Consider the following 13,903-nt stretch of genomic DNA (forward strand, 5'->3'; position numbering starts at 1 on the left):
CATTGTTACCAACATACTCTGAAATGAAATCAGAAAACAAGATACTCTCTGGGAACAAAAACTATTTCTCATGAATTTCTGAACAGGGTATTAAACATGGTTATCCGGCAAATTCGTCTCCCACTCATCAGTTGTCTCTGAGCTGTATGCCAGACAAAACACTTTTTGAAATATTAGCAAAGTACTCAGTTTATGGAAATAAAATATGTAATTTACAAAAAAATATATGTAATCTATAGAGTTTAGTGACTTTTATGATCAATACACCATATGAGACTATGTAACTTTTCTTAAATCTACAAACTCTACCATTTTTTCCATCAAACTATAATGTAGAAACTAGCAGCTCCATATTTCTAAAGATCACACGGTTTTCTCCACTGTGACTGGACTGTCGGGATTTAGTTGTATTACATAATCAGGGAACTCACAGGTGGAAATTACACACAAGATATGTTACATGCCAACACACCTTTGGTGGAGATGAGTGACGTAACAACAGGTAGTCCTTAAGTTACGGTTCCATAAAGGTTCTAACATTACTATTGAGAAGTGAAGTCTTACTCTTAAACATATCTGCTAATCTATATTGCTTTTCACATTCATATTTATATTCAAAATTCTGTAGTAAATACTACTAAATGATCTACAAAGCTCCACGTCCAGTACTAATCTATAGTAAATTTAAGTGAAAATTCCAAAGTTCAGATGGAAGGAAGGCAAAAATTTTATAAGTACATACTGCAATAAGACATGCTGTTTTGCCTTACAAATGGCAAGACAACACTAATGACATTCTGCAAAGAGTGTGTGTATATATATATATATATATATATATATATATATATATATATATATATAGATAGATATATATATATATATATATATAGATATATATATATATATATATATATATATATATATATATATATATATATATGCAATCCAGTATTCAATCATTACAATAAAATTCCACTAATTTATTTCACATACTTATAATTATTGTTCTACATTATTCTACTTACAAGCATTATAATATACAACTAGTACCCACATACAACTTCCTTCATTGATCTGTAAACAAATGTAGATCAATTTCCTTCTACACAATTCTATCAATTTCTCTTCCTCTAAGATATTGTTATGCTGCATTTGCCTCTTCTTTGTTCTTACAACCTCGCAAAGAACTGTTGGTGACTTAAAGTAAATTATCATTTCAATATACATAGCCATGCAACACAGCTGCTTCAGATAATTCATTCATAGTGAAAGCTGAAGCTGGCATGGCCAGCAAGAGATCTCATTAAAAGTTTTTGAAGAAAAAAAAAATCCTGAAAACAAATTTTATACCAAAGGCTTATAAATTTTGCCTTAAAAAAGTTTCATTTAGTAATGGTGACTATGGTTGCTGGAGGTCCCAGAACGTCTACACTACACTTATGTTAGTGTGGTTGATCTTTAAACAAATGTAGATCATTCCACTGCTTCTTTGCTGTGACATGCATGACCCATTTGCAGTCACATGTAATTCTCCCATTAAATAAAGTTTGCACATGTACTGGCCATTTGATGCTGCTTATGAGAAAAGTATGGCAATTGTTTCCTAGATTACAAGTAACAAAAGGGAGAAACATCAAATGTTTGCAAAATGTAACACTGAACATGGGTGGATGCTGAAGGCCATCGATACTTAATCACAGACTATTAGTTTATGGCCTTTCAATTATGAATTGCTATTCACCTAAAGGACTGGCTAGCCTCTTATTTCGTGCAATGTGAATATACTTATTAGAGTACCCCTAGGTATATCTTATCACATCATTAACATCGGAGATGAATTATTGAACAACCTCTTGTGGTGTATATGGTCCAAGCCCAAAAAGGCTTGTTCTGCTCTATTTACAAAAACTCAGCAATGTGAGCCAATTCTGGAATCACGGTAAACTATGTTCTTATTCTAACCTTACGGAATGTTTTTAACAGCTTTTGATGTGAACCTATTCTAGAATTCCACAAGTCATGCGTTGCATCGACATGGCCTTTTGGTTCGTGCTCAAGTCAACCGTTCCTTTTTGGATAACCCTGAGATGGAGAGTGCTTTTTAATGCAGTTAATGATGGCAGAGTTAAATTCTTATAAAACATGCAGATAGTTAAAATCATGGAAAATCTCATTCACATGGCTTCAGTAAACACAATGCAACTCAGAGCTAATACTGGATATCTACTAATGTCTAATATACAGACATGTACTAACAACAGTACATCACTTATTGTGCTTTAGGTATCACAGAAACTATCCAATGCTTCCTGATGACTTATTCTTAGACAAATAGGATATCATTAGGATATAATTAGACAAAACTATAGGCACTCAGTATGTAAATAAAAATATCAACTATGAAATTGAAGATACATTTGCTATTTATGTGTGCTTGCATATTATACTTAGAAATATAAACAGTGTATCTGTGACCTGTAATAAGTTTAAGCACTTGCTATTCTCTTCTATTCAGGCAGCTGCAAGGCTTCTCTCGGACCACAAATTACTCTTCTTGTGCACCAAGACCCTGCCTGCTTCAATTTGGCATCCACATGACATTACTCACAGAGCATATCTACCCTTCCAGATAACAGGTGGGAGAATCAGAAGAAAACAGTGACACAGTACATCTAACTTAGCTTTTCAAAGCCATCCAAGATTTGGCCTGATTGTAGGTCTCATGTGCAAAACTATTCTATCTTCCTAAGTGCTACTACACCACTGCAGCAACATTTACATTGTATTTCATAGTGACTAGACTTATAGATGTTGGTAAAAGTATATTAAAATAATATAAAGAGCATTTCCACAGGTATTAATAGTGTTGATAACTAAGCCACTGTTCCTAAAACTCAAATACTTCTTGCCTTGATTACTTTCATAAAAAAAATATATAAGTGGTATCATCCAACAAAATACCACTAACCAAAGTATCAGTACTTTCTAAATAAACTGTACAGCAGATAGTAAATATATAAGCAGCATTTTCTTTCATTAATCTTTATGTAATTTCAAATATTGCTTCCACACCAAAAACTGTCAACATGAGCCTTAAATTGGTTGATAAAATACCTTAAAAGAAAAGTACTATGTGGGGCACTTCATTATCTAAGCAAAAGTAAAAACAGAATTGACTGAAGATTAGGCAACATGAGGACATAATATGGTGTGTGTGTGTGTGTGTGTGTGTGTGTGTGTGTGTAATTCACCATGGCCTGATCACGAGCTGGACTCACTTTCACCAGCAGGTACCCTCCCGACGTGAGCAAGTGCTCATTATTGTCGATCTCTGGGTACTGCCAGGACCTCACACACAACACACTCCATCCCCCTTGCTCAAGAGGGGACAGTAACCACTCCTAGTCAACGGAAAGAATCTGGCCTAAGCGGGGCTCGAACCGCCACCTGTTTGGCTGTGAAGCCTTGCAGCGCGGCGCTCTAACCGACTGAGCTACCAGAGTGGTGTGTGTGTGTGTGTGTGTGTGTGTATATTTACCTAGATGTGACATATGGGAAAAGAGCTACGTAGTATGTGTGTGTGTGTGTGTATAAAAAAATGCCTTCGATAGAAGTATGTATTTGTGAATTGTAAATTGTACAACAACAAACCTATGATCCAGCCTCCAAACTTCTTTCCTTAATAAACATTTTAAAGAACAGACAATTAACTGATTTCCTGAGTTCATTTTTAATAATTTACAAAGACCTAAAGTAAAAAATTACTCAATAGGTATGTTAAGTCATTACAGTTCTGAGATACCAGTCTGTTGGTGGATGTTTGCCAGTTCATATGTGGTGTAGTGGTTAGCCCACCTATAGCGAAACCAAATTGTCGAGTCCGTTTGGGCATAGGCTCCAACGATGCCAGATTATCGTACTCAGAGCCTCGTATTTACCACTTTGACTCATAACTATTCCCAAAAATCACCAATAATCAACCATTTTAACGATAACTGTATATGGAGGCAGTTATTGGGGTCGAGGAGGCAGTTTTGGGGTCGGAAATTGGGAAACATAGGAGGCTGAGTACGACAATCTGGCAACGTTGATAGGCTTCCGCGGGTCCATTTCTCCCCCCTGCTCTGCCACACAGTCCCAACACCTATCTCTTCCTCTCCTATGTAAGGTAAAGGTAACATATGATAGGAAAAAATAGGCGTTGGGACTGTGTGGCAGAGCAGAGGGGAGAAATGGACCCATGGGAGCCTCCGCCCAAACGGACTCATCAATTTGGTTGGACTATAGCTACGAATCAGCAGGCTAGGTTTGATCAAGCACACAGCCCACCTAGTTGTTCTTTCTTCCTTTTGTGCTGGTTTATAAATGGGTACATGAGTAAGCAGATGTCACACTTGCCCTTATGGTCTCAGAGTAGTGGGTTTTTATCCACCATAGACTCAGGAGCCAATGAGATGAAGATGAGCAATGAAGCTGTGCTCAGGCTACTTCACTTTGCTCTTCTACTTAGTACTTATATCAAGAAATGAAGAAAACCTAAAATAAATAATATAAAACTGAAAAATATAACCGAGGCATGAAAATGAACACTTATCAAACGACCAACATTGATAATTTCCAATCTTCATTCTGACAATCGTTCATTTTCATACCACATTTCAAAGTTTTAGAGTAATTTTTTTTTCTCTTATTGGAAGGGTGTGTATAAGTTGGCAAACATACCCTGAGGGAGTGACCTAAAGCCCATCACATGAAAGTTGGAAAGTTTGGTTTAGTCGGCGCAACATCTGTGGTCATATGCCGGAGAGAGACAGAAGGGGAAGGAATTATAGGAGAAGGGAACAGATCCGGGAGATGGGACACAACCCCTGATTAATAACTGGTACCCATTCACTGCTGGGTGGACAGGGGCGTAGGGTATCGGAAAAGCCGCCCAAATTTTTCCACTCCGCCCGGGAATCGAACCCGGGCTCTCTCGGTTGTGAGCCGAGTGTGCTACCCCCCCCCCCCCATTACATGAATCTAGAGCTTTGGCTGCAGATGTGTTATTCTGTTAGTCCCTTCAAAATAGATCTTATGTTGCAAAAAGATTCTTGGTGATTCCTTTGACTAGTTCTGTATGTATGAGATTCTGTAGAGCCCAAAGAAAATATCATCACATCATATCCATGGTAGACACATCTAAGATGCAGAGGTAATTGGTAGCCGAGTGCCTCAAGAGAAATCAATAAACTTTTCTGAGTGACTCATGAAGAAAAGATTGAGTATGTTCAACAATTTGTACACAGCATTTCAATTAATACAGGTTGAGAATCCTTTATCCGAAATTCCAAAATCCGTAAGTTTTTTTAACCCAGTAGCAGCGATGGGCCAAATTTGTGGCTTTACTGTGTAGCAGCGACGGGCCAAATTTGTGCCATGATATAAATCCCCCAAAATAGATGATACATAAACTGATCACAAATACTTTGATATATATTATGAAATAGTTTGTGTGAGTGATGATTTTTTCTTATTTTTCTCGCTAAGAGGGACCATTAAGAAACATGATCCCCGCTGCTACCGGGTTAATGCTGACATGACGCATCACAAATGGAAAATTCGACAAAGTGATGGGAAAGTTCTACCACGTACAGCTGTTGTGTGCTGCTCAGAGTCGCCAGCTCCGCGGTTTACTCGGCCAATTGGGCGGGTAAACCTACTGCTGCGTTGACACCTTGGGCATAAAAATATCTGCCCGCCACCATCGCAGGTTTTGGGCGGCTTTTAGGATTGGATTGGGAGAGAACACTGTCCTCAACGTGGCAACTCTGGTGCTGCTATGCGTAAGTTTGTTGTCAGCAGTCATCAAAGTAACACCTTAGCTCATTACTCATTGTGATTACCGTGTGTTGTGTGCTTTGTGGTGAAAAGATATTGTTGAAAATGTCAAAAGGGTCTGCGTATTCCGAAATCTGAACAAATCTGAAATCCACAACACTTTCGGTCCTAAGGATTTCGGATAGGGGATTCTCAACCTGTACTCATATCAGGAAAAATAATGTTAAACTCAAATCAAATAAAAAAACTGATAAAAGTTAATTTTCAACTTCAGCAAAATTTTCCAGAGTATCTTTCTTTATAGGAGTGTTGCATGGGAATAGGTCAACACAAACTATGACTTGAAATGTTATGATGATAAACAGCAGTTTTATATGAACTGTAGCTGTTATCACAATGAGAACAATGGTTATTATTTTCAAATCCAAATTTATATGTACTCAAAATTGTGCTTAAGCAAGTTCACAAAATAAGCATCCATTGAACGTGGGTTGAATTGAATGTTCCAAGTGTTAGAAATTTCTGTGGAAGGATGAAGTAATTAGCCCTTGGTGACAAAAATGTGGAGCTTGCTTTACAGGCACAGACACACTATCCTTTATATCTCATATATTTTTTGCGGCACTATATTTTTTAGATTGCTGGCTCGAACAATCGATTCATACATTTTGTCGAGGAGAAATTAGTTGCAAAATTTTGTGCGCATGAATGCAGCACAAACATTTAAATGATCGTTTTGCAGGAAAAAAAAGTTTGAAAGTTTCATTTAGTCGGCGCAACATCTATGGTCACATGCCGGAGAGAGACAGAAGGGGAAGGAATTATAGGAGAAGGGAACAGATCCCAGGAGACAGGACACAACCCCCGATTAATACCTGGTACCCATTCACTGCTGGGTGGACAGGGGTGTAGGGTATCGGAAAAGCCGCTCAAATTTTTCCACTCCGCCCGGGAATCGAACCCGGGCTCTCTCGGTTGTGAGCCGAGTGTGCTAACCAATGCACCACGAAGCCCCCTTTGTTTTGCAGTATATTCTACTCGCTCTGCAGTGTTTGAGAACCAGGGAACACATGGATGGGGAAATCTGGCATGCATGCTACTCTTATACCAAAAATCTGCAAATCATGGACAAGTTTACTCAGCAACACATTCTTCTGTTGTGATGCAGGAACGGGCAAAACTACGGGCAACAATGACGTGATGCCAGTCCTATCATAATAGCCCCAGGGTATGTTTACTAATTCATATGCAACATTCTGATCCGTACTTGTATGAGGGATGAAACGACTCTGGAAAATTTTTAAGTGCATTATTTTTCATGATATTGGTACTAATAGAAATGGTGTGTACAGACTGGTGGACATATTGAACTCGCTTACTGATACAGTATACGTACACTGGTGATAAGTTATGTAAATTAAGTATGTGCACCAATCTTTCACTTCAATGTCATTTAAGCCCAGTAAGAAACATTAATTTATTCTTCTTATCTGAAATTGTTCTTAGAAAAACTGCAAAGTGTTAATCTTCAAACTTACACTAATGCGCACATAGAAACCTGAAGAGGATGGATCATAGGTAATGGATTTTGTGTATAGTAACTAAGCTTTTGTTTTATGTTCAGCAGTTTGAGTAAACAATACCATCCCTTTCTTGTTCAATATATAGTAACCAAGGAGGTATGGTTCTACATTGTGCCTGTAGGTTCGCTGGTGAGCAATACCAACATGATATTATAAAGCAGCATTAATCCATACTTTAGGTGGCATACAGCAGGCCTCACACACAAAAAAATATTAGTAGTACTTTGAGGTAAAAGAAAATATTTAAATCACTTATCTTCACACAACACCTAACAGTGATAATATAATTGGTATCTATAAAGACAAAGATCATGTAAAATTGAAATGATATGCTATATTCCAAACAAGTTTTGTTCTGCACGTATGGAAACTTTTGGTCCATTTCTTCCATTATTTTTTTCATGATAGTCTACCTCACACAGAACCACAGCATCACGTGCTGCAAGAATGGTATCACAGAAGCACGATGAATCATAAAGGGACCAATTAACACTTATTAATGCAGAATCATTAATGATGCGGGTGAAACAGTCCAACCTTGCTCAACTCCCCCACAAAAATGAGAAAGCCTTTGTGCATCAATAGTTATCAATAATTATTTCCTTTTTAGTATTATTAACTCTATGAAGGTAAGAATAAATCACTCTGTAGCTCATTTATATAACCCTGAAATTGATAATCCTTATTGTATAGACTAAAAAAATATGGCATTTAAATCAGAATAGGAATTATCACCCCATGCACTTACCATATAGACTTGTTCATTTCAACATAAATAAAAACTAAGCCATTTCCATGACAGCTTTGGAAAACAAGTCTACAATATATATATATATATATATATATATATATATATATATATATATATATATATATATATATATATATATATATATATATATATATATATATATATGACTGAAAGATTAAAATATGTAATACTTGGGAAACTCTATAGATACGATGCATGACAAGCCACAGCCTTCAGACCAGTGCCTCCATCACATACAACACCTCATGACAATGATGAATAATCAGCATGTGGTTTGTAGGAAGCTTTTTGGTGAGGAAAGTACCTCATGGCTGATGGCTTTCTAGTATGGGAAAGCCATTGATCAATATACCTCAGAGTAAACAGCTGCTGGCCTACCTTAAGGTGGAAAGGTAAGCAGTTGATAAAATATCAAATAGTTACAACGGTTAAAAATACAATATAAAACCTTCAACTGATACTGAAAAGATGTTAGCGATTAGAAATGAAAATCAGAATTACTTGAAAACAATCATTCCAAGCAAATCTATCTACTTAACACTATAACAGAAGTGATCTAAAGAAAACTTTCTCCATATGTGTATAGGGGACTGGGTACCCACCTCACCTCACACAATGAAAATATATAAGACATCAAATACAATGGAAACCTAAATTAAGAGATGATGCCTAGATGTAAGGGAAATAATATTTTGTCATGCCTGGTGGCATAATAGTTGAAGGGTGACTTGAACTTGAAAGGCCACTCCAGTATACTGAAGGAAACAATATGAAGATGAAAATTTTGTAGCTTGAGATACTACTCTTAAGTCCTATCTTACCTGACCTGACCCTCAGGAAATAAATGGGTTGTTAACTATCACATTTTGAGTTCTGCTGCTTTAGTCTTGTAGAGATAAATCCTAACCACAAAACAGAAAGACATAAGTGCAGGTCCAGCTTTATAAAAAAAAGCTATAAACCATAGCATCTTTTCCATAAGATCTTATTATGTCAATGACATTTTTCTCTATCTTTATTCTAGTTGATATTAACAAGACACCCACACCTCTTTACCACTTGAAAACTTGAGATGTACAAGAATAGGTTTGTAGCTCAGGCCAACATTTGTGCTGGCGTCAAGTTGAGTGGAGACACCATGTAAATCTGCTGGACTTGAAGTTGTTCCCACTTTGCTACTCCTGCCAACAATTAGGGTGGAAAAAATTAAAATCTTTGATTAAAATATACAGCTACCTAATACTGAGTACCCAAGTCTTATGTAGTGTTGATAATCAAGGGACACTAAACTATTCGGCTCAGAATTGGAAACATATGAAGGTAGTCTTATGAATTAAGTGAAAGGAAAAAGGAAATGTGAAAAGACCAATGAGATACATGAGGCAGTTGAGGAGAATATGACTTAGATGAAAATGTTAAAGAAACATGCTAAAAAAGGTAAAAGATAGGAGAGAAAGTACAGAGAGTAAGGGACTGTTGAAAAATTTGGTAAGGAGAAATAAGGAGAGCAGATGAGGAATATGGTTGGAAAACATTAGCAAAATGTCTTGAGTACAAAGAGCTCCTCTGGGACATAAAGGAGTTACAAGTAGGACCTGAAGAAGGTCCATGACAGGATTGACAGGATTGGCAGAAAGAGTTTATGGGATGTCCTATTGTAATGGCCAGAAATGTACTACAATTGTAATGGTATTTTTCCCCATGTAAATAGTTAACCTGGGATGTTTGCCAACCATTTCTCATGACTGAACGAGATAGACAGAGAGAGAGAACCAAGAGGAGAGAAAAAAGAAAGAAGGAAGTATGAGAGAGAGAGAGAGAGAGAGAGAGAGAGAGAGAGAGAGAGAGAGAGAGAGAGAGAGAGAGAGAGAGAGAGAGAGAGAGAGAGAGAGAGAGAGAGAGAGAGAGAGAGAGAGAGAGAGAGAGAGAGAGAGAGAGAGAGAGAGAGAGAGAGAGAGAGAGAGAGAGAGAGAGAGAGAGAGAGAGAGAGAGAGAGAGAGAGAGAGAGAGAGAGAGAGAGAGAGAGAGAGAGAGAGAGAGAGAGAGAGAGAGAGAGAGAGAGAGAGAGAGAGAGAGAGAGAGAGAGAGAGAGAGAGAGAGAGAGAGAGAGAGAGAGAGGAGAGAGAGAGAGAGAGAGAGAGAGAGAGAGAGAGAGAGAGAGAGAGAGAGAGAGAGAGAGAGAGAGAGAGAGAGAGAGATGGGTATTGAATCTATAATGGAAATAAAATGCCAGTAACTTTATTTTGATACTGGAGGCCAACCAAGGAAATCTCAGGTCTCAAGCAGGCCTAACCTGCGAGTACTTTTGGCACTCCATGATGTCACACCAAAGGATTTTTGGGCCGAGATAGCCTGTTCTCCCTCGCCCTAGGCCGAGGGAGCGAGCTCACTCTCATGCGAGACATCGCCAAAGGCAAGCCTGACTGATGGAAGATTGGGCATCGCCAAGACCAAGTCTAGCATGCAGCCATAAACATTTTTGAAGCAGGGTTGTGGGGGATTGCTTGTGGCAGGGTGTGTGAAGAAAGGAAGGAGAGGCCAAAAGGGTGGTATGTGTGTCATTCTCAGGGGTAACAATGGATAAGCGAGAACACTCAATAGTTTTGGTTAGGGCTTAAGGTGTGGAGTGGTGGAGTCAGAGCAGGAGGTTGTGTATCCATGTGTAAAAGGGGAACAGTTGCTATGTTGTCGGTGCTACTTATTCCCATCTTTGCATGTTAGTTTAAGCTGTCAATGTTAACCTGTGTTCAGGGTATTTACAAGTGTTATAAGTGATGTAAGATATGAAAGCTAATTTCAAATGGTTGGACCCTGTCCCTTGACCCTTAAGTCACCATCAGAATCTCTTAACAAATATATTTACCTCAAGTAATATTCTTAAAGTCACGCTGCCCATATTACTTGGCAGATGATAATCTTGTGTGTGAAAACGGTGCCTTATAAGACTTGGTAAATAAACTACTAGTTTTACTCTCTGGTTTAAATGATCAACAATTAATTCTACTTTGAGGTATAATGAACCTATATAATTAACCCTTTCCATCCGTGATGCAGACGTCGGCGTCACAGTACGGAAAGGGTCCAAAGGAAATGGAAGAGGATTAAGCCTCTTTTAAACATCCCAATCCTCCTCTAAATTCCTAATCCTCTTCCATTTCCCCCCCAATTAGTCCGTTATATTGAGGGTTCACTGTACTTATTGTTATGTAAGTAACTATGTATTAAGGTCAGTGAGCAGTTGTCTTCTGTCACTCACAGACTTTCTGCTCTACTTAAGGCAGGTGTGATATCCTGGTACTGAAAATTGGCACAAGTCATGAAATTCCTCATGAAGTCATTTTACCATTGAAAAACTTTATCTAGTGCCATGCTGAGGTACAGCTTAAGTTATTTATGAAGAAAAGTATCGATGAGTACATTCATGAATACCTTGATAGAGAATTTATATTTTCATTCAAATTCACATTACTTTGTATTCATATTTTTAGAAATTTGAGGTATTCATATTCAAATTTTAATACTAAACTCCAGTGTTCGAATTCCTGATACCAGTACACATGTAAGTAAAGAATTTTTGCCATCAAGACAATGAGAGAATGTGACAGCATAAATAAAACTTAAGATGCATACCTAAGGGAGCTTAATTTTTTTAAAGAAGCATCTTGAATGGTCTAGTGCAGTGGTTCTTAACCTGGGTTCGGCGAGCCAGTCTCAGGGGTTCGGCAAAGACCCTCCCGAAAGACACTGCAATCTTGCAATTGAATTTTAAGCAAATTTTCTTTAATATTTCTATGAATTAAAATTAAATCCATTCTTTGTATTACCCAAAATTAATATACTCTTGAATTTTGAGGCTATTTTTCTTCCATTTGTATGTTTTTTCTTCATACTTGATGGGTTCGGCTAATGTGTGGAGGTTTTCGTTAGGGTTCGGCGCCTCTGAAAAGGTTAAGAAGCACTGGTCTGGTGGCAGGGAAAAGAAAAAACAAGAGCATTCATGAGCTGGACGAAAGCAGATAAGAAGATTGGGCAAAACTTTAGCTTTCAGTTTTTTAGGTACTATATAAATACTTACTTCAGTGGAGCCTCAACTTAATACAGTATCTGAGAGAACAATTGGGAGGATGTACTGGTCAGTGTCAGCACTGTTGGCTGTGCGGACACACGGGTGAAGCTCGGAAAGTGTCAGTGGCCGCCAAGTCCTTCCCAGCCCAGCTGACACATCCTGAATAAATGATACAGTTAAACCTCTTTAACCCGGTAGCAGCTGGGATCATGTTTCTTAAGGGGGTATGTGACACCTGGGGGGGTGTTTTGGTTAAAATATAGCATTTTGCAAAACTAGGTTAAAAACGTTCTTATACCATCTAGAAATAATCCCCGAGCAATGTTTTCCTTGTAGCGCAAATTTTAAATGTCTGGCGTAGGTTTAAATGGACTGAGTTAAAGGTTAAATTTTGTCTCTTTTTTTTTTAATTGCAGAAAATCTAAAATCAATGAGATATGCGTGAAAAGTGCAGGGAATGTTGATTGTACAAGTAGCTAGGGACCTGTGATCAGATACTGTTGATAGGGTGAAGGAGACAGGAGTATTAAGAGGGAAAAGTGACACACACACACACACACACACACACACACACACACACACACACACACGATCAATGACACTATTTGAGTTTTAAAAAATGCTAAAGGAAGACAAAAGTTATGCTAGTTGGTGACTTCAATTGTAAAGAGATTGACTGGGAGACATTTAAGATTGATGATGGAGAATCTTATGATACAAAGAGGTGATGAATACAAGATATATAGAAGTGATATGAACGGCAAGACTGGACCTAGTACTAACAAAAGGAATACACATCAAGGATGAACTAAGGTATGGATGTCCACTGGCAAGATGATCATGTAACCATAGAGATTGATACAGAAGGAGGGTACTTAAAAGGATGAATCCTACAAATCAAACAGGCTAAACTATATTGAGACAGACATGGAAAAAGTTTTACAAGAAAGTGGAATGGGATGAGTTACTGAGAAAAATAAAGTACAAGAAAAGTATGATATCTTTATGGAAGCCTATAACACTGGTGTCAAAAATATGTACCGTATATAGACCCAAAGTTAAGGGCAGGAAGGACTGGTTTAATGCCAAATGTGCAAAAGAAAAAAGGGACAAAGCATGGAAAGAAGGAAGAATCAAAGAAACAAAGAAGACTTCAGAATGAGAAATGAATATGTGAAAATAAGGAAAGAAGAAGAAAAGATATAGAAAGGATATATTGGAAAATGCAAAGAACAGCCCAAGTTGTTTTACAGATTTATAAATGGGAAGACTAAACCCAAAGAAACAATAGAAAGACTGAGAGCGGAAAATGGAAGTCAATGACCCTAAAGGTATGGCAGAGTTATTAAATAGAAAATTCCAGCAAGTCTTTACCAAAGAAACAATCTTTATTCCCACAAGAGAATAAAATAGAAGTTCATATGGAAGAGATTATGGTAAACAAAGAAGAGATCCATAAATTACTGGGAGAACTAGAGAGGAAAAGCAGTAGGACCGGATGGAGTTTCTGGGTATATTTAAAAAATGTAGAGATGAATTAATTGTTACATCATTAGATGTTCAGTAGCACATGCAGTGTGCCCAATGATGAGAAGAGAAGAAGTGTGGTCCCCATATATAAAAGTGGAAGGAAAGATGAACCTTCAAACTACAGACCCATAT

At 37.6% G+C, this 13,903-nt stretch overlaps 1 protein-coding gene across 2 annotated transcripts in view; it reads right to left on the minus strand.

The window, feature by feature from the left end:
- Positions 1–3,208: 3,208 nt before the first annotated feature.
- Positions 3,209–13,903, minus strand: part of LOC126990089 (F-box only protein 33-like) — a 44,547-nt gene continuing 33,852 nt past the window's right edge. The window contains exons 8-9 of one of the 2 annotated variants that reach the window (XM_050848647.1): positions 12,251–12,400; positions 3,209–9,356 (exon numbers count right to left, since the gene is read on the minus strand). In XM_050848647.1, the coding sequence (XP_050704604.1) occupies positions 12,263–12,400 (138 nt within the window). In that variant the 3' untranslated portion in view covers positions 3,209–9,356; positions 12,251–12,262. Of the gene's footprint in view, positions 9,360–12,249; positions 12,401–13,903 lie in introns of both variants that reach the window. The other variant, XM_050848653.1, reaches the window with a different exon arrangement.

This window comes from Eriocheir sinensis, chromosome 6 (assembly GCF_024679095.1).
Source record: "Eriocheir sinensis breed Jianghai 21 chromosome 6, ASM2467909v1, whole genome shotgun sequence".
NCBI lineage: Eukaryota > Metazoa > Arthropoda > Malacostraca > Decapoda > Varunidae > Eriocheir > Eriocheir sinensis.